General features: G+C 33.0%; 1 protein-coding gene and 2 long non-coding RNA genes across 3 annotated transcripts in view; 1 reads left to right on the plus strand and 2 right to left on the minus strand.

The window, feature by feature from the left end:
* LOC143045688 (uncharacterized) overlaps positions 1-4656 on the plus strand; it is a 26247-nt gene extending 21591 nt beyond the window's left edge. Inside the window, exon 6 of the mRNA XM_076218378.1 lies at positions 4451-4656. Coding sequence (XP_076074493.1) covers positions 4451-4567 — 117 coding nt within the window. The 3' untranslated portion in view covers positions 4568-4656. The remainder of the gene's footprint in view (positions 1-4450) is intronic.
* On the minus strand, positions 4616-8905 carry LOC143045689 (uncharacterized). The gene is made up of 2 exons (XR_012968991.1): positions 8650-8905; positions 4616-5479 (listed from the first exon to the last, which is right to left on the minus strand). It is a non-coding gene; the product is annotated as an uncharacterized LOC143045689 (long non-coding RNA).
* A 450-nt stretch (positions 8906-9355) lies between these two features.
* Positions 9356-12138, minus strand: LOC143045690 (uncharacterized). Its single transcript, XR_012968992.1, has 3 exons — positions 11772-12138; positions 9890-10060; positions 9356-9614 (listed from the first exon to the last, which is right to left on the minus strand). It is a non-coding gene; the product is annotated as an uncharacterized LOC143045690 (long non-coding RNA).
* Between the last annotated feature and the right edge of the window lie 12889 nt (positions 12139-25027).

Consider the following 25027-nt stretch of genomic DNA (forward strand, 5'->3'; position numbering starts at 1 on the left):
ACAGTCTAATAACATAATAAGAAATAAAACACATTACTGTTTCTTTGAGATCTTCAACAAATATCGTATAGTGAGCAATCTCAAGACGACTGACCCTTTTGGTGTTACTAATATCATGCATGTCAATTAAAATTTTATTTTCATTCATCATCCACGATTTGGTCCGGATCCGATTTTTTATTACAGCACAGAAAACCAATGATATTTTAAAACTAATACTGAAAATGTATGTACACGAAGAAGTCAATTTTCTTTCTAAACAATTTATTCAATTTATTTATGTAAAAAAAATAATGGTATACCGCTTATACAAACAATGATACAACTTTAATAAAAGAAGTTTCTATTTCCTCCACGTTGCACGTAGTTTATCTAACAAAAGGCAATAGCAAACAATATGTTTATACACCCGTAAAAATTTTGACGGGACATAATGGTATAAAAATGCCCGCGTCCGTCTGTCCGTCGTAAATATGGTACAGCATATTATCATTAAACTGAACATGGTTGTTTTTTTCAGTCATGATGGTCAAACGATCTGTATCATTTTTGGTTAACTTTATGAGTTACAGGACTTCGTAACAAGAAGTTTTTTTTTAAAGGTCGCGCTGTATCTAGAAAACGTTTTATGACTATTGCTCAAAACTTTACACACTTCTTGGTTACATAATTCTGAAGAATTTGTATATACTTTTGAGAATGATTCAGAATTTGATTTTAAAGTTATTGAGTTTATGACAAAAAGGGGGTGGGAGTTCACATGTCGAGCCCTATCTCAGAAACTATCTATAATTATTGCATAAAACTTCACATACTTTTTAGTTAAATTATTCTTAAGATCTGTATACTTTGGTGATGATTCTTTAATTCATTTTTGAGTTCTTGAATTTTTATTGAGTTTCAATTTGGGGATCATATAAAACATGTTGTGATATATAAACTTCCTATTGAGCAAGAATAATGAATGAGTCAGGATATATCTAGCATGACTTCCCGTACAACCCCCGTGTTATTTTAAAAACATATATTATGTTGTTTTTTGTTTTTTTTTTCATAAGACGAAGGGCGTATCATGCGCTCGAAGCGTAGCTGTTTATTTTTTCCTTTATTTTTTTTATAGATATATTAGAGAAATGACGGAATGACAGAAAATACAATGCAATTTTCAATACAATTAATATTTCCAAATGGCATAACTCTTTTAAAGAATAGTTGATATGCACTGATTTTCGAACGTGTCCATACAATATCAGTTTTATATAAAGTTGGCAAGAATGGTACACTTGAAAAATCTAATTAACCAGAAGTCCGGAAGGACAGACAGGGGAATGGACATTCGGTATTTTATGTACGCGCTGTGGTGAAAAAAATATATAGTTATTTACCATTAAAATTACGCTATGAGAGAATGATTTTAATCGCAACTAATCGTAATATATTCACTCCTCTCGCTATTAATTCAATCGTTTTCTAGCCAAATCAAAAATTTCAAAATTATAGTTTCTCTGTCTGGACAAAAGCATCCATTAGCAAATTGAAGATTCTCCTTTGTAAGATTTTGCTTCTGTTTTCTGACCACATAAAACAGAAGATGTGGTATAATTGCCAATTAGACAACTCTCAACAAGAAACAAACATGACACAGAAATTAACAACTATAGGTCACCGTACGGTCTTCAACAATGAGCAAAACCCATACCGCATAGTCAGCTATAAAAGGTCCCGAAATGACAAGGTAAAACGGCATAATTTATGTGCTGCAATTTATGTACAAAAAAAAGAAGTTCCGTTTGCAGGAGAATGCTGAGTTCACACGTAATTCGAATTAGTTTAATTCGCAATCGAAATGTTTTACGTCCTAGCGTAAATTCTAATTCAAATTGCAATGCGCGTCAAATTTGATTACTGTCCAATCGACGCTAACTTTTTTAAAATTCGTATCAACAAAAACGGATTTTCTCAGTGATAAAAACGTAAATTAAAGGATATTAAGGAGTATGTGTAATGAAACAGCAGCCACCAAACAAAACAAAACAAAGAACAACATATAAAGGTCATCATACAGTATGAAATAATATACGAGTGTGTACGGTAAATGTACCTTCCTGTATGTCATGTTCTAAATTGCCGAGTCTTTAACTTTTGAAAGCCGTAAAAATTATCAACAGTCCGTAATAACTTTTCTTGAGATGTTTCTCACTTAGACCACAAACACAGAGAGGTATTTGTTATTCACATGATTTTACTTTCGAAAACAATGTTACCAATTTATAGATCTATAGTACTTTACAAGCAATTTTTATACATCTGAAAAATGTCGCCGGTAATTTGAAGCGAAAACGTCGAAATTGTCTGCCAGCGACGTCGTGCACTTTAGCGCTAACGTTGAGGTTACAAAGGGGTGACGCAATTTTTTAGGATAAATCGCGATTATCATGGAATCCAGCACGGTGACCTATATTTTTTATTTGAGATTTGGAAAAAGCATGACAAAATGCAGTTTATGTAGAAAAATGATAAAAATGACATTTTCAGAAACAGTTTTTTTTCCATTTTTTTAGGTTTAGAAAAATACCACTTTGAGCATCTGGTCCGCAATGTCAAGCAAGACTTGAATGATTTTATAGTTGTTCGTGTAGTGATTTATTTTTTTCTTTATTGCCATTTATCACAGCTTCAGATTGAACCCGATCTTAATAATATACGACGAAGAATATCTGCTCCAAAAATTTTATAACATTGCCTATTTTTTTTACAAAATTGCACAAATCCCCAATTTTCAGCCTCAATTTTCTCGAAAACAAGCACGGTGACCTATGTTTTATTTTGTGTTTTATTTTATAACTCGCCAAGGCCTACAACATATTTCAAAATTATAAAAATGACATTATATGGAGAAACTGTATCGGATGCCCTTAAGCAATACCTATGGTTGGACTTTTGTTCTGCTGTTTTGGTGATGATTGCATCGCTAAACTTACATACCTTAGATCGCGAGATGTGAGCAGTTACAGTCATACCCTGATTTTCAGCTATGGACTATACAGAAGGACATAATCTTCTTGATTTGTGACGTTTTTGGTGATGATAGCATCGCTTTAATTGAATTGCACTAATGTACTTTTATTTACTGTTATTTTCGTATGATATTACGATTGATTGTTTTGATTTTTCTTAAAGATATGCATTTCTATCAAATGTTTCATTCAAAAGGTATATATATCATGAAGCTAGAAAAGGCATTAATTGAACTAGATGTGTTACATGCAACAGAATTGAAAAGTTTTTCAAATACTTGCGAAAGTTTTTCTCAGTTGAATATATAACGGTGTACAGAGTGTTAGTGTCTGCTGGAGTGAAAACCTGTATATTTTCTATAACATTGTTTATTGAGGCTGAGAGTGTATGTATATATGTCTATCAAAATTATTTTCATGAAACTTCTGGCTACTTTATAAGTGTGTGTGTGATAGTGTTATACTAGATTGTGTTATTTAAAATATTTATATTAAGAGTTTCTGGTCTCTGCTAGCAGCACTGTGATTAGAGCACAAATTGTAACCAATATATAGCAAACTTAAGAGTTGAGTCAACTGTATGAAAGTTATATTCATCTTATATATGATATAGTATATATGCAAGTACAAACAAAACTGTGTCCATGTACGGAGTTAGTAATGCCAGAGTGAGAAAGGGTGTATACAAATTTGAAACGTTTTTTATTATTATTATTATTGTATTATGTCATATTGCTGTCTGCATTTCCAGTGACCAGACCAAAATTTTTCAAATTTTATATTTGGGCGGGGGATGTTATATACCTCTATTTGGTATTTCTGGTTACCGGAAATGTAGGACATAATTTAGCCTGTTTATTGTATTTTACGGGACTGTATACCTTTTTTATGCTTGTCGGCGGCGAACAGTTAGTGTCGTCTGTCACCCATGTGTTGTGTTAGATGGCAGTAAAATAAAATTTGGAAAACGAAAAGCGTGACTTCAATCCCATAGTCCCCCCAGACAACAAAAAGGATTGAGGCCCACGACATAATATTGTATGGATTTCATTGTTAAAATGAAATAATTGTCCGTGGCGGATCCAGGAATTTTCATAAGTGGGGACCCACTGACTGTCTAAGGGGTGGTGGCCCGCTCCGTTCACGATTCAGTGATTCCCTATTTAAGCAACCAAATTTTTTCCCAAAAAGGGGGGGGGGGGCCGGGCGCCCCCCTAAATCCGCCTATGATTGTAGCATAAATTATTCATACCAGAATCATATATTTTATGGAAAATCACTATTGCCATGGTATTTTACCCTTGAAAATAATAGAACAGTATGAAACTTATACAATTAATAAAAGAGATATATATTTTTATTACATTTTTTGGCATAAGAAAATTCTCTCTCAAGCACAATTAGTTATGATAAATGACATTTTATCTTTTCAGGATAACATGCTAACAGAATTAGGTAGTACGTTAGCATCATTACAGACCACATTCCAGTCTTTGTGTCAAATGAGAAACAGTATGACTAATGTTTATTCTCACCAAGCTATAGACTGAGGATGCATTGAATGAAAATCCTTTTTTTTATAAGTTAACACACACAAATTTATACATATGTTTTTATTAAAAAAAATAATAATACATTGTATACTTTAACAATCCTTTAGCCAAAACTTCCTTCAGTCAAATGGTGTTATAATACAATTACATGATCATTATAAATAGATTGATTGATTGTTGGTTGCCATTATAAATAGATATACCTATTTTATTCTTGATCAGCTGAACATCTCAAAAGTTTCATTTTACACAAGCAAAAAGCAGTTGTCTGATTTCAAAACATTGTCAAATAGATACATAGGATCAAAACAGGAAGGTTCAAAGAAGTTGTATACATAGGGTGAACGCTATTGTTTAATTGTCCCTTCCTTATAAAGGTAGGCTGTTCCTGAAAGCTGGTCGCTTTCAAGGTCACCTGATCATTGTGGAATTTAAATTTGAATTTGGAAACATCAAACAATTTTGTAGCTATTCCTGAAGTATCACCATAAAACTCGTCCTTATTTTCTGAAGGATAGAGCACAAATGTCAAATAACCATATATCAATTTCAATTTATTCTTCTCTGTGTGTTTGCCAATCCTAATTTTACCATATGCTTTATTTTTATACGTCCCAATGTATTCTTTCTGACCTCTTGTTATATTTCTGTCTTTTGGGTAGATAGGTTTTACTTGTGGTATGTCGGATTTTAACCATGGTTCAGGATAGGTACATATGGTTGATGTATTTAGATATGGGACATGACCAGTGTAAACATCAAATATATAATTATGTAATGTTAGTCTGTACAAGTAATTTGGATCATTTCCAGTAAATGCTACAAAAATGCCAATATCGGCTTCAGGATACCAGGATAACATTGCTCTATATCCCCATGTTGAGCCAGTATGAACAACCATTCTGTACCCTAAAACAAGAAAAAATGAGAATGTAGTGAAATGTTTCATAATGGCTACAAGTTTTGTATTGTGATCAGTTTTTATTACAGCTGATTGCACTGAGTGTGTAGGAAACAGTAGAATCCTTGGTTAGCTTGCTTGTTAGCTGAACCGTGAAGTCATTACTAGGTTAGATAAACTAGTCCGACAGATAACCAATATATCTATCTGTAGGACTTCAAAAGGAGAGTAGTATACTTTACCTTATAATGACTTCTCGTTTCAGCTAACAAGCAAACTTATGAAGGATTCTACCTTATCATTGATATTGTTATATTTATAAATTAACTGTTTACAAAATATTCAATTTTTAGAAACACTAAGGCTTTTCTACCTCAGGCATAGATTACCTTAGCTGTATTTGGCAACACTTTTAGGACTTCGTACTTTATTTGGCTTTACAACTTTTTTGGATTCGAGCGTCACTGATGAGTCTTTTGTAGACAAAAAGCGTGTTTGGCGTATATATAAAATTTAGTCCTGGAATCTATGATGAGTTTATTCCTACACACTCAATGAAATCGGCTGTAATGGTTTCCATCTATCTATAAAGTCTTCAACATATAAGGCAAAACAGTAAACCAGTTGTTTGTGTGTATAAATTGCCCCAGTCATGGGAATATAATTTAAGGAGTATTTGATTGATTGTTTGTGTGTATAAATTGCCCCAGTCATGGGAATTTAATTTAAGGAGTATTTGATTGATTGTTTGTGTGTATAAATTACCCCAGTCATGGGAATATAATTTAAGGAGTATTTGATTGATTGTTTGTGTGTATAAATTGCCCCAGTCATGGGAATATAATTTAAGAAGTATTTGATTGATTGTTTGTGTGTATAAATTGCCCCAGTCATGGGAATATAATTTAAGAAGTATTTGATTGATTGTTTTTGTGTATAAATTGCCCCAGTCATGGGAATTTAATTTAAGGAGTATTTGATTGATTGTTTGTGTGTATAAATTGCCCCAGTCATGGGAATTTAATTTAAGGAGTATTTGATTGATTGTTTGTGTGTATAAATTGCCCCACTCATGGGAGTATAATTTAAGGAGTATTTGATTGATTGTTTGTGTGTATAAATTGCCCCAGTCATGGGAATATAATTTAAGGAGTATTTGATTGATTGTTTGTGTGTGTAAATTGCCCCAGTCATGGGAATTTAATTTAAGGAGTATTTGATTGATTGTTTGTGTGTATAAATTGCCCCAGTCATGGGAATATAATTTAAGGAGTATTTGACTGATTGTTTGTGTGTGTAAATTGCCCCAGTCATGGGAATTTAATTTAAGGAGTATTTGATTGATTGTTTGTGTGTGTAAATTGCCCCAGTCATGGGAATTTAATTTAAGGAGTATTTGATTGATTGTTTGTGTGTATAAATTGCCCCAGTCATGGGAATATAATTTAAGGAGTATTTGATTGATTGTTTGTGTGTATAAATTGCCCCAGTCATGGGAATATAATTTAAGGAGTATTTGATTGATTGTTTGTGTGTATAAATTGCCCCAGTCATGGGAATATAATTTAAGGAGTATTTGATTGATTGTTTGTGTGTATAAATTGCCCCAGTCATGGGAATATAATTTAAGGAGTATTTGATTGATTGTTTGTGTGTATAAATTGCCCCAGTCATGGGAATTTAATTTAAGGAGTATTTGATTGATTGTTTGTGTGTATAAATTGCCCCAGTCATGGGAATATAATTTAAGGAGTATTTGATTGATTGTTTGTGTGTATAAATTGCCCCAGTCATGGGAATATAATTTAAGGAGTATTTGATTGATTGTTTGTGTGTATAAATTGCCCCAGTCATGGGAATATAATTAAAGGAGTATTTGATTGATTGTTTGTGTGTATAAATTGCCCCAGTCATGGGAATATAATTTAAGGAGTATTTGATTGATTGTTTGTGTGTATAAATTGCCCCAGTCATGGGAATATAATTTAAGGAGTATTTAATTGATTGTTTGTGTGTATAAATTGCCCCAGTCATGGGAATTTAATTTAAGGAGTATTTGATTGATTGTTTGTGTGTATAAATTACCCCAGTCATGGGAATATAATTTAAGGAGTATTTGATTGATTGTTTGTGTGTATAAATTGCCCCAGTCGTGGGAATATAATTTAAGGAGTATTTGATTGATTGTTTGTGTGTATAAATTGCCCCAGTCATGGGAATATAATTTAAGGAGTATTTGATTGATTGTTTGTGTTTAACCCCACTTTCAGCACTATTGGCTATGTCATGGCCACCAGATTTTATTTGGTGGAGGGCATAGTAAATTGTGACCTTTGGTAGGAAAATTGGTAATCCTATTGGTAAATTATTACAGTCAAAATCCCCTGTTAGGTGTGGTGTTCGATCCAAGCTCATCAGTAGTGATAGGCTAGTGATAGATGAACGAATTGTACAACTCTGTCACCAAGGCCTCTTTTTTAATATTGAAAAATGTTAAATGTGTCAAATTTGCCTCTGCTCAGTGTTTCATTAAGTTTTGCTAATTATCAAATCAAGTTGCTGAATGAAAATCCGACTATTCTGCAACATCCATGGGCACACATCGAACGAATTAAACTGTTGAATGTGTCAAAAAGTAAAATAACAAACTCGGAGGAAAATTAAAAAAGAAAAGTCCCTCATCAAATGGAAAAATGAAAAGCTCAAATACATCAAACGACTTGATACAGGCATTTTGTTCTGTAGACTAATGCAGAAAACATTAGATTGTTAAAACTGGTTTTGTAGCTAGCCAAACCTCATAAATACAGGGTACATTCATATTTCATAAACATTTATGCTCATGAATATGCATTTAATATTGGACACTAGATGTTAAACTATCAATCAACCAAGGTTTGTTTTGCTAGAATGACGAAATTAATGAATGCCAAAAATATCGACCGGGTATTGAACGGACAAAACTAAAAAAAATAGTAATGGTCTGATCCTTGCAGCAGGTACATTGAAAAGAGATATTGAGTTTTTAAACTGTGTTCATGTTATCTTTAATTTGACTCTCGTATTGAAGTTATGAACACAGTAATTAATTAGGTTTTTGAAAGTGTAGTGGTAAGAAATAGACATAATTTGTTTATGATTTTTCTGGCCTGTTAACACATTTTCTCTGATTACTTGCCTCTATAATATCCGATTCTCCAACCCAGTGCGTAGTTACTTTGAATATTCGTGAGTGGAATGTCCGGCTTGGAGAAGTATTTGTGTGTGTAAGTATAGGAAATTGTATTCACCGGAGTAGTTATATCTATAAAGGCCTGTTCTGAAATCAATCTGGTACCGTCTTGAAGCTTTCCTCCATTTAGAAAGAAACGTGTCCACTTAGACATATCATTGGCAGTAGTAAGTATGCACACTGATCCACATATTTCACCATATTGCCTGAAAAATGTATATTAGTATTTCATCTAGTTGATATATATCCTTTTTTCTCATTCAAATCAACGTTTTTTAACGGATTTTATTTTTACCATTAATGTGATAGTTAAAAAAAAATATTCGATCACAAACGTTGAATGTTATGAACCTAGGATGTTCTAATATATTTTAGGACTACGTTTAACCGTATCACAGTAGTCACAATTCAATGGTGCGTTTTGGGGTTGAAAACAAACATGGTTGACGCAATAGCATTTTATCATTTATACCTGGGACTATTATACTAGTCCCAGTTTATACATATTTTGTTTTCACTAAGACTAAAAGGTGCCCAGCTCTCTTCCTGTTTCAAATTCTGTATCCGACGATGCAGCTACAATTTTCAGTAAAAATAACTATTGCCTTGTTGGTGTCACTCAAATTTTAGGAATAAATTAGAGTACTTGCCTTGTAAAGTTATATTCCACCGGATGGAGTTCACCGTAATATTCCACGTATCCTTTGGCCAGCAAAATCTTTTCTGGGTCTGCTGTTGTAGCAAATGTTGATGTATTCATCCCTAAAGGTTCAAATATGTGCTTGGTTACTAAATTCTCCCATGAATCATTGCCTATGAGTTCAGCAAGGTAGGTAACGACTCCATACATCAAATTGTTATACATGTAACTACCTCTAAATATACCCTCTGGTTTCAGATATTTAAATCGACTGTAAATATATAGAAATAAGAAGATGTAGTGTTAGTGACAATTAGACCAAATGTATGTAGATGTAAGAGACGCAAAGAGTTGATATTATGCGTGATTTTGTTTGATAATTTTTTACACCAATCAAAAAAAATTTCATTAAACTTTTTGTTCTTACTTTAATGTTATAATTCTCACATACAATCAATGATTATACTTTTCAAATCTCTGGTACTATGTTCTAAAAGTGTGATATTGTTGTCTGTCATTTTTTCTTAATTTCACTGTTATACTCACGCTAATAGATTTTTCCGGGTAAGATCAGTGTCAAATCTCATCTCATTGTGTTTCGGGATACCTGTTTTGTGGGAAAGTAAATCTCGTAGTGTGACGTAGTCAGATCTTAAACTGTCGTAGAAAATCTTCTTTCCATGTAGAATTTTCTTTAATCTTGTATCCAATGTATAGCTATTTAAAAGAAAAAAAAATCAATTTGTAAACAAATTAAGTGTAGTACAAGCTCCAACGGTTAGATCACCTATTGAATAAACCAGAAATCTTTTTAAAATCCACATTTCCCATCACTTGGCGTCCGTCGTCCTTCGCTGCGGTCATTCCTTTTACAAAATGTTTCTCGTCTGAAACTACTGAGGTAAATTCAACCAAACTTGGCTACAATCATCATTTGTGTGTGTATTCAGTTTTAAAATGCGTCCGTTGACCCTATCTATCAATCGACACAGCAAAAAATATTTCACCAAGACAAGTTATAAGCCAAAATGACGGAAATCATCAGTCGAATCCTTATTGGAATTATTGCTCGCCAATAAAGGCAACAGTAGTATACCGCTGTTCGAAGATAACGATTTTAGATTTTTAGACTAAAAAGACAGACAGACACTTTGAATAGCAAAAATTATCAGAATACAAGATCTTGAATAAGACACATTTTGATGAGGTTAGAATCAACAAAACAGCGATGTGTTTTTTCATGAATTGTATTGCTATCTACACTGTTGCTTAGAGTTCATTGTTGAAGGTGCACATATACTAAGATGAGCATCACAGATTCTTTAAGGTCTTTGGTTTATACTGACTGTGTACTAGCAAGTGACTTACAATGAACAGAACACAACAGATTCAAAAACAAACAAAAAATCAAAATTCATTCAAAATCAATCATTATCTATTGTAATGATCGTTACACTGGGGGGAATTTATGCTGTACTAGGAATATAATAAATTAATGTGTCTGTTTCATACTAACCTTTTGTTAATGTCTGATATTCATAGTAATGTCTCCCTAAACATTTTTTTCTAACAAGCCATTTGTGGTTATCACATGTAATGAAAGCTTGGTGAACAGTCAGATCGAAAAACAATTGATAATAAAATGTGTTATAACATGAAACGATTCACGAAAGGTACCAGAGGGACAGTTAAACTCATAGATCGAAAATAAACTGACATCGCCATGGATAAAAATGAAAAAGACAACCAGGCAAATAACAGTACACAAGACACTCCATAGAGAACTAAAGACTAAGCAACACCAAAAACTATGGGTGGTCTTAGGTGCTCCGGAAGGGTAAGCAGATCCTGCTTCACATGTGGCACCCGTCGTGTTGCTCCTATTATTACAAACCCGGTAAGAAGTTTAATTCGGTAGGTCACATTCATGAAAAGGGAAGGGGTTGTAGTTACGACGTAATGAACATATGAGTTACACGATATATTAACCCAAACACATGTACATAATCATCAACTATAGTACCGTCAAATCAACGGCCATTCAGATCAATACAACTTCCCGATGGTAATTTTACAGTGCTATTGTGTAAAGTTGACACAAATACGAGCTGTTATATAACTTCAAAAACAAAGGAAAGGTAAACAATTACCTCGACTTGCCAACTTTCTAGGATGTTTACTCAATCAATGTAATAAAGATTAACATCCAAGGCCGCTTTGTGTTGTTTGACGACATTTACTACCCATAAGGGTCTGGTCATTGTTTTCCTCTAATAGTTGATGTGTTTCCCTCGATTTTAGTTTGTAACCCGGATTTGTTTATCTCAATCGATTTGTGACTTTTGAATACCGGTGTACTACTGTTGCCTTTATTTCGTTATAGATAAAAATTATTTTCTGATATTGAATAAATTCTTTAATAACTTACTTGGTTTTCTCCTCTATAAGCTTTGTAAGCAGAACACTTGCGAAAGCTTTTGACAGTGATGCTATTTGAAAAAGTGTATCCCCTGTCACAGGCGTCTTCTTTTCTATATCCTTAAATCCATATCCTCCAACGAACAAAACTTTATCAGATCTGACAACAGACACCGTCAGACCTACGGTTTTGTTAGATTTAAACTTGCAATCCAAAGTATCCTTTAATACCTGATCGATTTGGACGTTTTCACTTCCATTAACACAGAAAACGAACGAGTATAACAGAAAAACTCGAAACATTTTTAAGTATGCGATACTACGTTTTCATAACGATGCAAGAATAAATGCAGGCGTATGTGATCATCTGCCATGCATTTATAATTCCTGCATCTGATGATACTATAAATAACTAATGATAATAATTTGTACATGTATATGATCATAAACTTGATATCGCATTGTCATATCAGACACTAAAACAGGAGGACAATGTACTATGTGCGAAGCTAACTGCAAGAGAGGTAGATGTCTGCAAAATGAACAGATGTGGAAATATTTCTGGCACCAAATGGCTTGCATAAAATACTGGTATTTTGAAAACTATAATATTAAACCAGAGACATATAATCTCTGATTAAACTTAAGGATTTTGAACATATTTAGAGGCGGATTTAGAGGGGATAGGGGGCCCGGGCTCCCCTTTTTTTGGAAAAAAAATTGGTTGCTTATATAGGGAATCACTGAAGCGTGACTAAAGTGGGCCCCCTCTTAGGCAGTCAGTGGGTCCCCACTTATGAAATTTTTAGATCCGCCACTGATATTAGACTATTTGTCAACATAAAGCTGCGCATGAATACATGTATTAACTTGCATGACCATGGAATAAATATAACACAGCAACTTTTGGATAATAATCACTGACATTTTTATACTACTATGCAATAAGTTTATATATCATAATCATGGTAATCTAAACAACAGTGTAAGTCTAGATGTTAACTCATTCATCCATTCTTAAATTTTACGGACGCCATCACGAGTTGGTTGAACGCCATCACTGATGATATCGGATATGTTCTTTATGTCGCAACTACAATCCCCTTCACTTTTCACAAATGTTACCTACCGAATAAGACTTCTTACCGGGTTTGTAATAACATGAGCAAACGACGGGTGCCACATGTGGAGCAGGATCTGCTTACCCTTCCAGAGCACCTAAGATCACCCATAGTTTTTGGTGTTGCTTAGTTTTTAGTTTTCTGTGGCGTATCTTGTGTACTATTATTTGTCTGGTTGTCTTTTTCATTTTTATCCATGGTATCGTTCTTCCTTCTTTTAAGGAAATAAAGAATATTTGAACGTTATTTTCAGTATAAACCAGTGAAACGCCGTGTGAGTATGTATGTTTTTAACATTGTATTGTTGCCTCGCCTTTTTATCCCCTCCCCCATTGTTGTTTCTTCTTACCCAAATGAGCTTTTTATTCCGTAAATAAATGTTTTTGTACATTTATTTGAGGTATGCAGCCTTCATAACAAACATAATGTTTTTGTGCAAGAAATTCTTCTCCCCTCCAAATCTGACGGAGCGAAAATTTTAAAAATGTTGAGCCCTACTAATTGTCGATATGTGTCAAAACGGTCAGACTATTTCTTTTAGGAGTAATTTCCCTTAAATGATAAAGTTGGCTGTGTGTTTTTTTTTTTATTCTTATCGATTATTGAGATAGATAGAAACTTTAAATTGCAAAAATTATCGACAAAACAAGTTCTGCTATTCGAAATCGTCAGTCGACTCCTTATTAGAGATATTGCCCTTTAATGAAGATTGTCACCAATATTAAGCATTATTACCTGATATATAATAAGATATAATAGATAGATAGTTACATGAATATGCAAAAAGGGTCAGCAAAAGACGAGATCTACAATTAAGTGTACATGTTAGAAATCGTCCAACTGCTCCTTATTTGAGTTATTGTACCTTTAATGACGATTTTTTACTATGTTTGGCGTTTTGCTTTATATGATGAAAATAATAATAGATAAATAGACCATTTCATCACAAAAATTATCAACAAGGCAAGATCTACGAACAAGTCAATTTTGCCTATACATATTTAGTAAACTATCACTCTTTATGGGTGTGATTGACCTTAAATGAAGATTTTCCCCCAAAAATTGTGTTTTGAGAAAAAATTAAAGTCATAAGAAACCTCAAATTAAAAAAATAATGCAATATCCATGCTTTTTTTGTTGATTGTTGACAAACAGGTGACAATCGTTAAACTTCGACTTTAACACACGAACCTGCCAGATTTTCACAACACTGACCGATTGAAAAAAAATTGACGATTATTCGAAATTTATGCGAAAAAAATGATGAAATCGTGCACAGAAGACTAACTTTATGATGTTTGTATGCATTGGTTCAAGAATTGGAATCACATTTCTCACCGGACACTCGTTTCTTATTACTTTAAAGACGACAGAGATAAACTAAACAGACTAAATGATCAGCAATACCAAATAAAAAAAAAACAAAAAACAGAAATGAATTATATTATCGTCTACAATGTTTGAGAGTGTCCTTTGTAGAGATCGTTTGAACCTCTTATTGAATCCGTGCTGTACAGATACTTATATTTGTTCAATTCAGACATGTCTCATTGCTTGATTGTTGCTTGCTGAATCCCCATTGTCATATATTACATTTCATATTATAAATGTACAAGCACTTTGATTATCAACTGCCTTTTGTATTTCAAATATGCAAGTCATTTTTTTCTTTCAAGTGCAGTAAGTTATGGCACACAAAAACACGATTTCTTCTCCCTTTTCTTCCCGGTTACGAGTCGAACTCTATTAAAGTAGATGGCTTGTAATTGGTAACTTTTTTAAAATGTTTATGATACATACATGTCATAAAACGCTTAAAACAAATCAAATATTTTAAAATACACATGGATTAGGGTATTTATCCCTTAACTATTGCCTTTTGTCTTGTTAATAGCAAGAATTTTATTTCCAAAGCAAATGAGTTTCATAATGTTTTGTAAAGAATGTTACCATAAAATATTGGATGTGAAATACTAGTACCTGAACGTATAAGATGTCTGCATATTGATTTATATTTACGAATGATGTCCTTGTACCGATGATACAATTTAGTAAATATTTCGACTAGTTTGCGATATCTATATATTGACTTAATAATCAAAGGTATACAACACTATGTAAACCATTTTTCTTTCATAATAAACATTTTATTTTTAAGATAAGATGCCTCAGAATTTTTGTAAATGATTTATTTCAATTTTCCAGAATAAGGTAGTACGTTAGAATCATTACAGACCACATACCAATCATTGGTAAAAATTCGGCTTTGAGTTTTCCTGGTGAAGATAAATCATGGAAGTATTTAATGTGTTTCATTTCCATTTAGCGTGTAATATGATAAACTATATGACCAATGTATATTCTCACTTTTTTAAGGAAAGCTCTTCCTAACAGTTGAAGGATGTAATGGAACCATGACGTTTGGGTCATTGTTACACATATACGTAACCATTCTTTGTTTGTATATATTTTCTGAATCTTTTCATGGTGAAGTTTTGTTAAGATGTTCATGTGAAGACAACGTGTTTGTTTACAAATTTATTTCAATGTCTGATTCTATGTTTTAATGATATTTATTTAAACCAGAAGTTGTAACATATATGTATTTATGTGTTAACTGAATTTTAATGTGCGTATTGTTATGCGTTTACTTTTCTACATTGGCTAGAGCCTAGAGGTATAGGGGGAGGGTTGAGATCTCACAAACATGTTTAACCCTGCCGCATTTTTGCGCCTGTCCCAAGTCAGGAGCCTCTGGCCTTTGTTAGTCTTGTATTATTTTAATTTTAGTTTCTTGTGTACAATTTGGAAATTAGTATGGCGTTCATTATCACTGAACTAGTATATATTTGTTTAGGGGCCAGTTGAAGGACGCCTCCGGGTGCGGGAATTTCTCGCTACATTGAAGACCTGTTGGTGACCTTTTGCTGTTGTTTTTTTCTATGGTCGGGTTGTTGTCTCTTTGGCACATTCCCCATTTCCATTCTCAATTTTATTTACAATCTTTCGATGCAATAATACCTGAAAACTCTATGATATTTGTGTTGGCCTACAACCTTTATCTGTTACTACGATCAGTACCAATAAAAAAAAAAAGTCAATGAAACGGCAATAAAACATTCAAAACGAAATAAACAAAATGAGCTCATTAAAAGTTTTAATGATCCCCCACTTCAAGTAAGTACCTATATTTAACTAAGTAAACTCTGCGTCAGATGATCACTTCTAAGGTTCCATTAAAACAAAATAAAAAGCAGATGTTTGATTTAGAACAATGTCAAACAGACACATAAGATCACAACAGGAAATCTCATAGAAGTTGTATACAATGGATAAGCGTCGTTGTACAGTTTTCCTTTTTTGACGAAGGAAGGCTGCTCCTGAAAGCTAGAGGCTTTTAAAGTCACCTTATCATTGTTGAATTTGAATTTGAATTTGTAAAAATCAAACGATTTTAGAGATATTCCTGTAGTGTCGCCATAAAACTCATCCTTAGTTTCTGAAGGATAGAGCACACATGTCAAATAACCATACTTCAATTTCAGTTTATTCTTCTCTGTGTGTTTGTTAATCTTAATTTTTCCATAGGCTTTATTTTTATACGTCCCAATGTATTCTTTCTGACCTCTTGTTGTATTTCTGTCTTTTGGATAGTTAGGTTTTACTTGTGGTATTTCAGATTTTAACCATGGTTCTGGATAGGTACATATGGTTGATGTATTTAGATATGGGATATGACCAGTATACACATCAAATATATAATTATGTAATGATAGTCTATATAAATAATTTGGATCATTTCCAGTAAATGCTACAAAAATGCCAATATCAGCCTCAGGGTACCAGGATATCATTGCTCTATATCCCCTTGTTGAGTCAGTATGGACAACCATTCTGAACCCTAAAACAAGAAAAATTGAGAATAAGTTTGGAGTGAAATGTTTATAATATCTATTTGGTTGTAAATTGTGATATTAGCTGATATTACCAAGCATTTGATTGCTGATTAATTTATCTCTAGATCACACACTTTTAGCTTTTGTCATCACTAAGTCATAGCATCTTCTTAGTCAAATTAACGTATCCAAATGGAATCTATTTCTCCGTCAAAAATTTACACAGTATTGCATACTAAGTGGAATCATTAAAAACGTCGTGGATGACAGGCCTTATAATTTAGGAATTCGTACATCCTTGGCTTACATTTTTTTGGTTACAGCATTCCTGATATATTCATAACCGTTATGGCCTATTTACCTTCCGGAGCACCTGAGATCACCCCTAATTTTTGGTGGGGTTCGTGTTGTTTATTCTTTAGTTTTCTATGTTGTGTCATGTTTACTATTGTTTGTCTGTTTGTCCTTTTCATTTTTATACGCCCGTCAAAATTTTGACGGGACGTATTATGGTATACAAATGTCCGGTGTCTGTCTGTCCGTCTGTCCGTCTGTCTGTCAGGCGTAAATATGTCGCACCGTAACTTGAGAACGACTTATCCAAATTTCATGAAACTTAATATAGTTGTTTCTTATGATGGTCAAATGATCTGTATACTTTTGGTGAAAATAAGATCTAAACTTTTTGAGTTACGGCACTTTGTAACTAAAACAGGGGTGTGTTTTTTTCACATGTCGCACCGTATCTCAAAAACGATTCCTGATTATGGCTTAAAACTTTAAAGACTTTTTAGTTATATTAATCTTAATATCTGTATACTTTTCGGTGATGATTCAAAATTTTATTTTTGACTTATTGAGTATTTTGTAAAAAAAGGGGGAGGTTTTTTTTACATGTCGCGCCTTATCTCAAAAACGATTTATGATTATTGCTTAAAACTTTACACATGTCTTTGTTATATTAATCTAAAGATCTGTATACTGTTTGGTGATGATTCAAAATTTCATTTTTGAGTTATTGAGTATTTTGTAAAAAAGGGGGAGGGTTTTTTTTTTTACATGCTGTGGCGTTTCTCAAAAACAATTTATGATTATTGCTTAAAACTTTACACACTTCTTTGTTATATAAATCTAAAGATATGTATACTTTTTGGTGCTGATTCAAAATTTTTATTTTTAAGTTATTGAGTATTTTGTTAAACAGGGGAGGTTTTTTTTACATGTCACGCCGTATCTCAAAAATAATTTATGATTTTTGCTTTAAACTTTACACACTTCTTTGTTATATTAATCTAAAGATCTTTATACTTTTTGGTTTTGACTCAAAATTTTATTTTAGTGATATTTAGTTTTTTTGTAAAAAAAAAAAAGGGTTGGGGGTTTCACATGTCCTGCCGTGTCTAAAACAATATATGGCTATTGCTCAAAACTTTCTCAGAAACTATTTATGACTATTGCATAAAACTTCCACACAAGACATCGGGCGTATCATGCGCTCATGACACAGCTGTTTATTAGCCATGGCGTTGTCAGTTTATTTTCGATTAATGAGTTTGACTGTCCCTCTGGTATCTTTCGCAACTCTCTGATTGCTTGCTTGTTGGTGTTTTAAATAACGCCACGTTCAGCACTGTTGGTCATATCACGATGGCCATATTTTAAGAGAAAGCTGGAGTGTCCAGAGAACCACAACTTTCGACAGGAAAACTGTTAACCTTATTTGATTTGGTTGGAGTCGAAAGCACCTTCCAATAACACAGACATAGAGACTTGTGTGTGTGGCCACATGTGGGGTTCAAACTGGGTTTTGCATTGACAGCCTCGGTGTTAACAAGCTAGTGGTACATTAGATGAACCATTTAGACCATTCCACCATCGAGGCTCATATTTTAGTGATGTAAAATATGTCAAATCCATCTGAGTTTAGACATTGATTTTTACTAAATATCAGATGATATTATCGAAGCGCTTTACTGTATGAAAGTTTCACTATTCTATATTTTCAAAGAGCACACATAACAGGAACAATGTGAATTGTAGCAATAAGTAAACTTTAAGGGTAGGCGTAAATAAGACTGCTCACCAATTATTAAAGCAGGGTATATTCATATCTAATAAACATGTTATTTTTTTAATATTTGCCGCTGGGTATTAATAAACAATCAATCCATCTATCATGATAAATATTATTAGAATGACGAACATGATGAATGCCAAAAATAAGACTCATTTTGACGAGCGCATCCGACATGAATTTTAATTTGTTTTTGAAATTTATAATTAATTAACTAAACTGTTGGGGTCGTGTATGGGACAGACAAAAGTAACACAAAAATAATTGCTCTAACGCTTTTAGCAGATTCATGTTAAGAAATAATAAGATAACTATATACATGTATCAATTAAGTAGTATTTGAATGTGCAATATACAAACTTGGTCAATATTTTTCTCTGTCCAAATGACACAATTTATCGGAATACTTGCCTCTATAATATCCGATTCTCCAACCCAGAGCATAGTTGCTTTGAATATTCGTGACCGGAATGTCTGGTTTTGAGAAGTATTTGTGAGTGTAAGTATAGGTTATGGTATTAACAGGAGTAGTTATGTCTATAAAGGCCAGTTCTGAAATCAATCTGGTACCGTCTTGAAGCCTTCCTCCATTTAGAAAGAAACGTGTCCACTTAGACATGTCATTGGCAGTAGAAAGTACGCACCCTGCTCCACATATTTCAGCATATTGCCTGAAACAGATAATGTTTTTCAACAAGTAAATATGCAATTGCTCAACGTTCAGTTTTTATTCAATTCACATTTTATAAACTTAAAATCATTTTCATAACAGCGTAGACAACCGCAATACTAATTTTGGTAAACATACTGAATCATTTACCTTTAACTTGCTTGTCATCAGCTATCGATAACAGTGGTTTTATGCTCTCGCAGTCTGTCGGAGCCCTTCCAGAGGGCATTTAAATATAATAAAAGAGTTAAGAACATGCAGGTGCACGAGAAGAAAAAAAAGAAAGTTTAAGTATTCAACATCGAAATCAACACACAAGGTTTAGTCCTTTGCTATTTATTCGTTTCATTTTATTTAGTCGTTTTGAACCTTTGGCGACCCCATAGTGTCTATAATACGTACAATATGACAAGTGGGTGTGACAGACGAACGTTTTACTAATCTGACTCAATCAGTTGATACCCTGAGCGCATCAAGAAATAGTGGTCTTATCTACGCTGTTATGAAAATGATTATATGTTGACGTACAGTATTTTCTTGTTGGACTGCTAATGGCTAAAAGAGGGACGAAAATACCAAAGGGACAATCAAAACAAACTGCTAAACCATTAGCGACTTTCATAGACCCTTCATATATATATATCATAAAATCTTGAATATTATCTTGTACTTTGAAAATATTGCAACGGAATGTTTATATGCTTAACAAATATTTTTCATATGTTATGAAAACAAATGAAAAAACAGATGTTGCCATTTTTCCTGTGAGTGTGTTTATTTCCACACCATTTAATCTCTTTGTACTGACGAGTCTTATGTAGACGAAACGTTTCAAATTATAAGCCTGGAACCTTTGATAACTATTTACACCACTGGATCGATGAATAGGTGGGAACGTTTTGTCCCCGAAGGTATCACCAGCCCAATAGTCAGCACTTCGGTGTTGACATGAATATCAATGATATGTTCATTTTTATAAATTTACTGTTTGCAAAAGTATGAATTACTCAAATTACTAAGGATTTTCTTATCCCAGGCAAAGATTACCTTAGTCGTATTTGGCACAACTGTTTGGGATGTCGGGTCCTCATTTTTTCAACTTTGTACTTGTTTTTGGCTTTCAAACTTTTTTGATCTGAGCGTCACTAATGAGTCTTATATGTAGACGAAACGCGCGTCTAGCGTATCAAATGATATGCCTGGTACCTTTGGTAACTATTATTTACCTTGTTATCTCTTTTATTTACCTTTTTATCTCTTTGATTTACCGTTCTTTTGTTGTACTGTTATAGCACTGTCCAAAGTTAGGGGGAAAGTTCATACTAGTTTTACCACGCCACATACTGTATGTGCTTATCCTAAGTAAAGAGCCGCTAATTTAATGGTTGTCGTTTGATGATGTATATCATATTTGATTTTCGTCCATTCTTTTGTACATAAATCTAGTTTTCTCGTTTGAATTGTTTTACATGCGTCATTTCAGGTTCTTTTTTCAAATTTCATGAATAAATGATAATACTTGCCTTGTAAAGTTATATTCGACCGGATGGAGTTCACCGTAATATTCCTCGTATCCTTTTGCCAGCAAAATATTTTCTAGGTCTGCTGTTGTAGCAAATGTTGATGTTTTCATTCCTAAAGGTTCAAATATGTGCTTGGTTACTAAATTCTCCCATGAATCATTGCCTATGAGTTCAGCAAGGTAGGTGACGACTCCATACATCAAATTATTATACATGTAACTACCTCTAAATATACCCTCTGGTTTCAGATATTTAAGTCGACTGAAAATATATAGAAGTAAGAAGATTTGGTGTTAGTGACAATTAGACCAAATGTATGTAGATGTAAGAGACGCAAAGAGTTGACATTATGAGTGATTTTGTTTGATAATTTTTTACCCTAATCAAAATTGGAGTTCACAGTAATATTCCACGTATCCTTTTGCCAGCAAAATATTTTTAGGTCTGCTGTTGAAGCAAATGTCGATGTTTTCATTTCTAAAGGTTCAAATATGTGCTTGGTTACTAGGTTCTCCCATGTATCTTCCCCTATTATCTCAGCAAGGTGAATAACGACTCCATACATAAAACTATTAGACATGTAACTACTTCTAAAACACCCTCTGGTTTCAGATATTTAAGTCGACTGAAAAAGAAAGCATGTTTTTTATTTAAATTTAAGAAGATGTGGGATGATTGACAATGATACGACTATCCGCCATAGTCCAAATGTACGTAAATGTCAGAGATGATAGTATGTGTGATTTTTTTTATAATTTCATTCTTGTTTTAAATGGTTTTTAATTTATAAAACTTCTATTTTAAATGTTATGAACCTTGCATACAATCAAGGATTACTATAAAGATTTTGCCAAAAAGATTTATACGAATATATACTACTTATTATTACTGAATTGATAAAAGAATCTAAGGATTCCTTCGAGGGTATCACCAGCCCGATAGTCAGCACCTCTTTGTTGACATGAATTATCAATGATATGGTAATAATTATAAATTAACTGTTAACAAAACTTTGAATTTTCGAAATTGAAATTCTAAAGCTTTTTTTTTTTTTATCTCAGGAATGTATAACCTTAGCTTTATTTAGCAAAACTTTTAGGAATTTTTGGTCCTAAATGCTCTTCAATTTCGTACCTGAAATCACTCCCAGTTTTTGGTGGGGTTTGTGTTGCTTGGTCTTTAGTTTTCTATGTTATGTCTTGTGTACTATTATTTGTCTGGTTTCATTTTTATTTTTTAGCCATGGCGTTATCACTTTATTCGATCTATGAGTTTGGCTGTCCCTCTGGTATCTTTTGCCCTCTTTTACTGATGAGTCTTTTGTAGACGAAACGTGCGTCTGGGGCAAATATAAAATTTCAATCCTGGTATCTATGATGAGTTTATTGTCATTCTTTACTCGTTTATCTATTGTGAGCAGTGAGCACGGAGCGAGTCATGGATGATGTTACGACACTCATTCCGATTAAAAATTGACGGGGACAATATGTAGCTGAGCAATGATTTCGACTCTAGGTTATAAACGATGTTAGGGTCTCATGTTATGACATGGGAACTGGGGCCAAAAATGTATTCGGAATTACTGCAATTTCATGACTGTGTATTTTCATGAGTGTATTGGCACTAATATCAAAATATCTAGATAAAACACATAGTTCCGGGTAGATATTTTGTAAACATATCAAATAAGAGGGAGTTCAGTATTATCAAAAAAGATAGGAATTTGTTCTTTAACAGAATCATTATCAAAGATACCGGTAATACAGTCAAACCTGTTTTAAGAGACAACTTAAGGGAGAGCAAAAAGGTTGTCTCTAAGGACAGGTGGTCTTTTTTGAAATACAGGTTCAATTTAAATAAAATATACTTCAGATTGATCTAAAATTGTTGGTCTATCAAAACAGGGTTTTGATTAATACAGGTGGTCTTTTAAGCATGTTTGACTGTATTTACAATATCAAAACCTTTATTGACACATTAGAATTTTTATGAGAGTAAAGGCAATGAATTTTGGGGAAAAGTTCTGAATAACAATATACAACTATAATTTGAACGATTTCATACTTAGGACTGCAATATGGAATTGTCTTACAACTCTCTGAAATTTTATGTAATTTTTTTACAGGTAAAGCTTGGTTAAATACTAGAAGTGGTATTTTGCTGTCTGTCATTTTTTCTTTAGCATAGTTATACTTACGCTACTAGATTTTTCCGGGTTAGTTCAGTGTCAAATCTCAATTCATCATGTTTCGGGATACCAAGTTTGTGGGACAGCAAATCTCGTAGTGTGACGTAGTCGGATCTTAAACTGTCGTAGAAAATTTTCTTTCCAGGTATAATTTCCTTTAGTTTTGTGTCCAAGGTATAGCTGAAATGGAATTATGTGAAATTCATAAACGATTACAGTGTCGTACATTTCATCAACTGACCTTTTCAAAATAATATATCATAAATAAATGTCCAATTTAATTTTATTATGAATTTTCAGAATATGACGTTTTTAACTCACCTGGCCAATAGGTCAAGTGTGACTCTTCCCGTCACTTTGCATCCGTCGTCTGTTTTCCTCGTCCGTTAACGAAATATATACTAATAAAGGCAATATAAGTATATCGGTGTTCAAAAGTAATTATTCGATTGAGACTCAGAGAAAACATATCCGGAAAACAAACTAATACCGAGGGAAATACATAAACTGTTAAAGAGGGAAACAAAGGAACAACAGGAACACTGAAATACAACAAAAGCAAACACCAACTTACATAAAAACCAACTATTTGATAACAACAGTCATAGTCCTGACTTGGTACTTGACATTTTAAGCAAAATGGTGGGTTATGTTACTTTTAATACCGGCCTTTTCATGATGGTCTGAGTTCCATAGTCATATCTCATTAAGCACGTTTCATTGAAAAGATATTGGTAATCATAACATATAATGAAAGATTGATTTAAAGCCAAATCAAAGACAAATTCATAATGATTGATTGATTGTTGGTTGCTTTACGCCGCATGATAAATTCATAATGAAATGTTTTATAACATGAAAGGATTTATGAGTTACAAGATCTTTTAACACCAGAAAAATGTATATAAACATCGGCCTTTAGTGCTTAACAGAACTATAATTTAATGTAGAGTTGACATAAATAAGAGTTGTTATATAACTTCAAATACAAAGGTGAGGTTTACTTGCTTGCCAACTTTTTATGATGTTTGCACAATAATTGTAATAAAGATTGACATGCGAAGGGTGGTTTGTGAATAAGTGCAGCTATCTTCAGTATACTATCATAGTTTGTATATTGAAGGCAAAATATCTGTTTTTAGTTTTTCCCTCGAACAAACCCTCTTTGAACGAGTGGCAGTCCACATTTCCGACCTTATCACGGTCCTGCCCACATTGCAGATTTCAAATTCGAGAAGTTCAATTGATACAGTATTATCTTTTCCCTTCGAAGAAGGCAATCATTATTAAATTAGCAAAGAATATACGAATATTCAAAATGTGCTGCAGTAGGTATTTTATTTTGTCTGTTTCGGAAAAGAAAAACAATTGATTTTATTAGAAATATTAACTTAATTGGGTTTCTTGTTATTTCAGTTAAAACAAAGCAAATATTTCAGAAAATCAAAATCAACAATTAATGCCTTCTTCAAATCTTCCTGCAAAGGACAGTACAATGTTTGGTAAGGCTACGACAAACCGCTGTCTGAATGTGCATATCTTAACATCGTTTTAAACGGTAGTTTCAAATTAACATATGGCTAGCTATTCAAGACAAAATGAAACAATGGCTATTAACTTTAAAAAGATCTTCTCAAATTGACTTAATTATCTAGTAACATACTTTGTCTTCTCTTCTATAAGCTTTGTAAGCAGAACACTTGCGAATGCTTTTGACAGTGATGCTACTTGAAAAAGTGTATCCCCTGTCACAGGCGTCTTCTTTTTTATATTTACAAAGCCATATCCTCCAAC

This window comes from Mytilus galloprovincialis, chromosome 9 (genome assembly GCF_965363235.1).
Source record: "Mytilus galloprovincialis chromosome 9, xbMytGall1.hap1.1, whole genome shotgun sequence".
Taxonomy (NCBI): domain Eukaryota; kingdom Metazoa; phylum Mollusca; class Bivalvia; order Mytilida; family Mytilidae; genus Mytilus; species Mytilus galloprovincialis.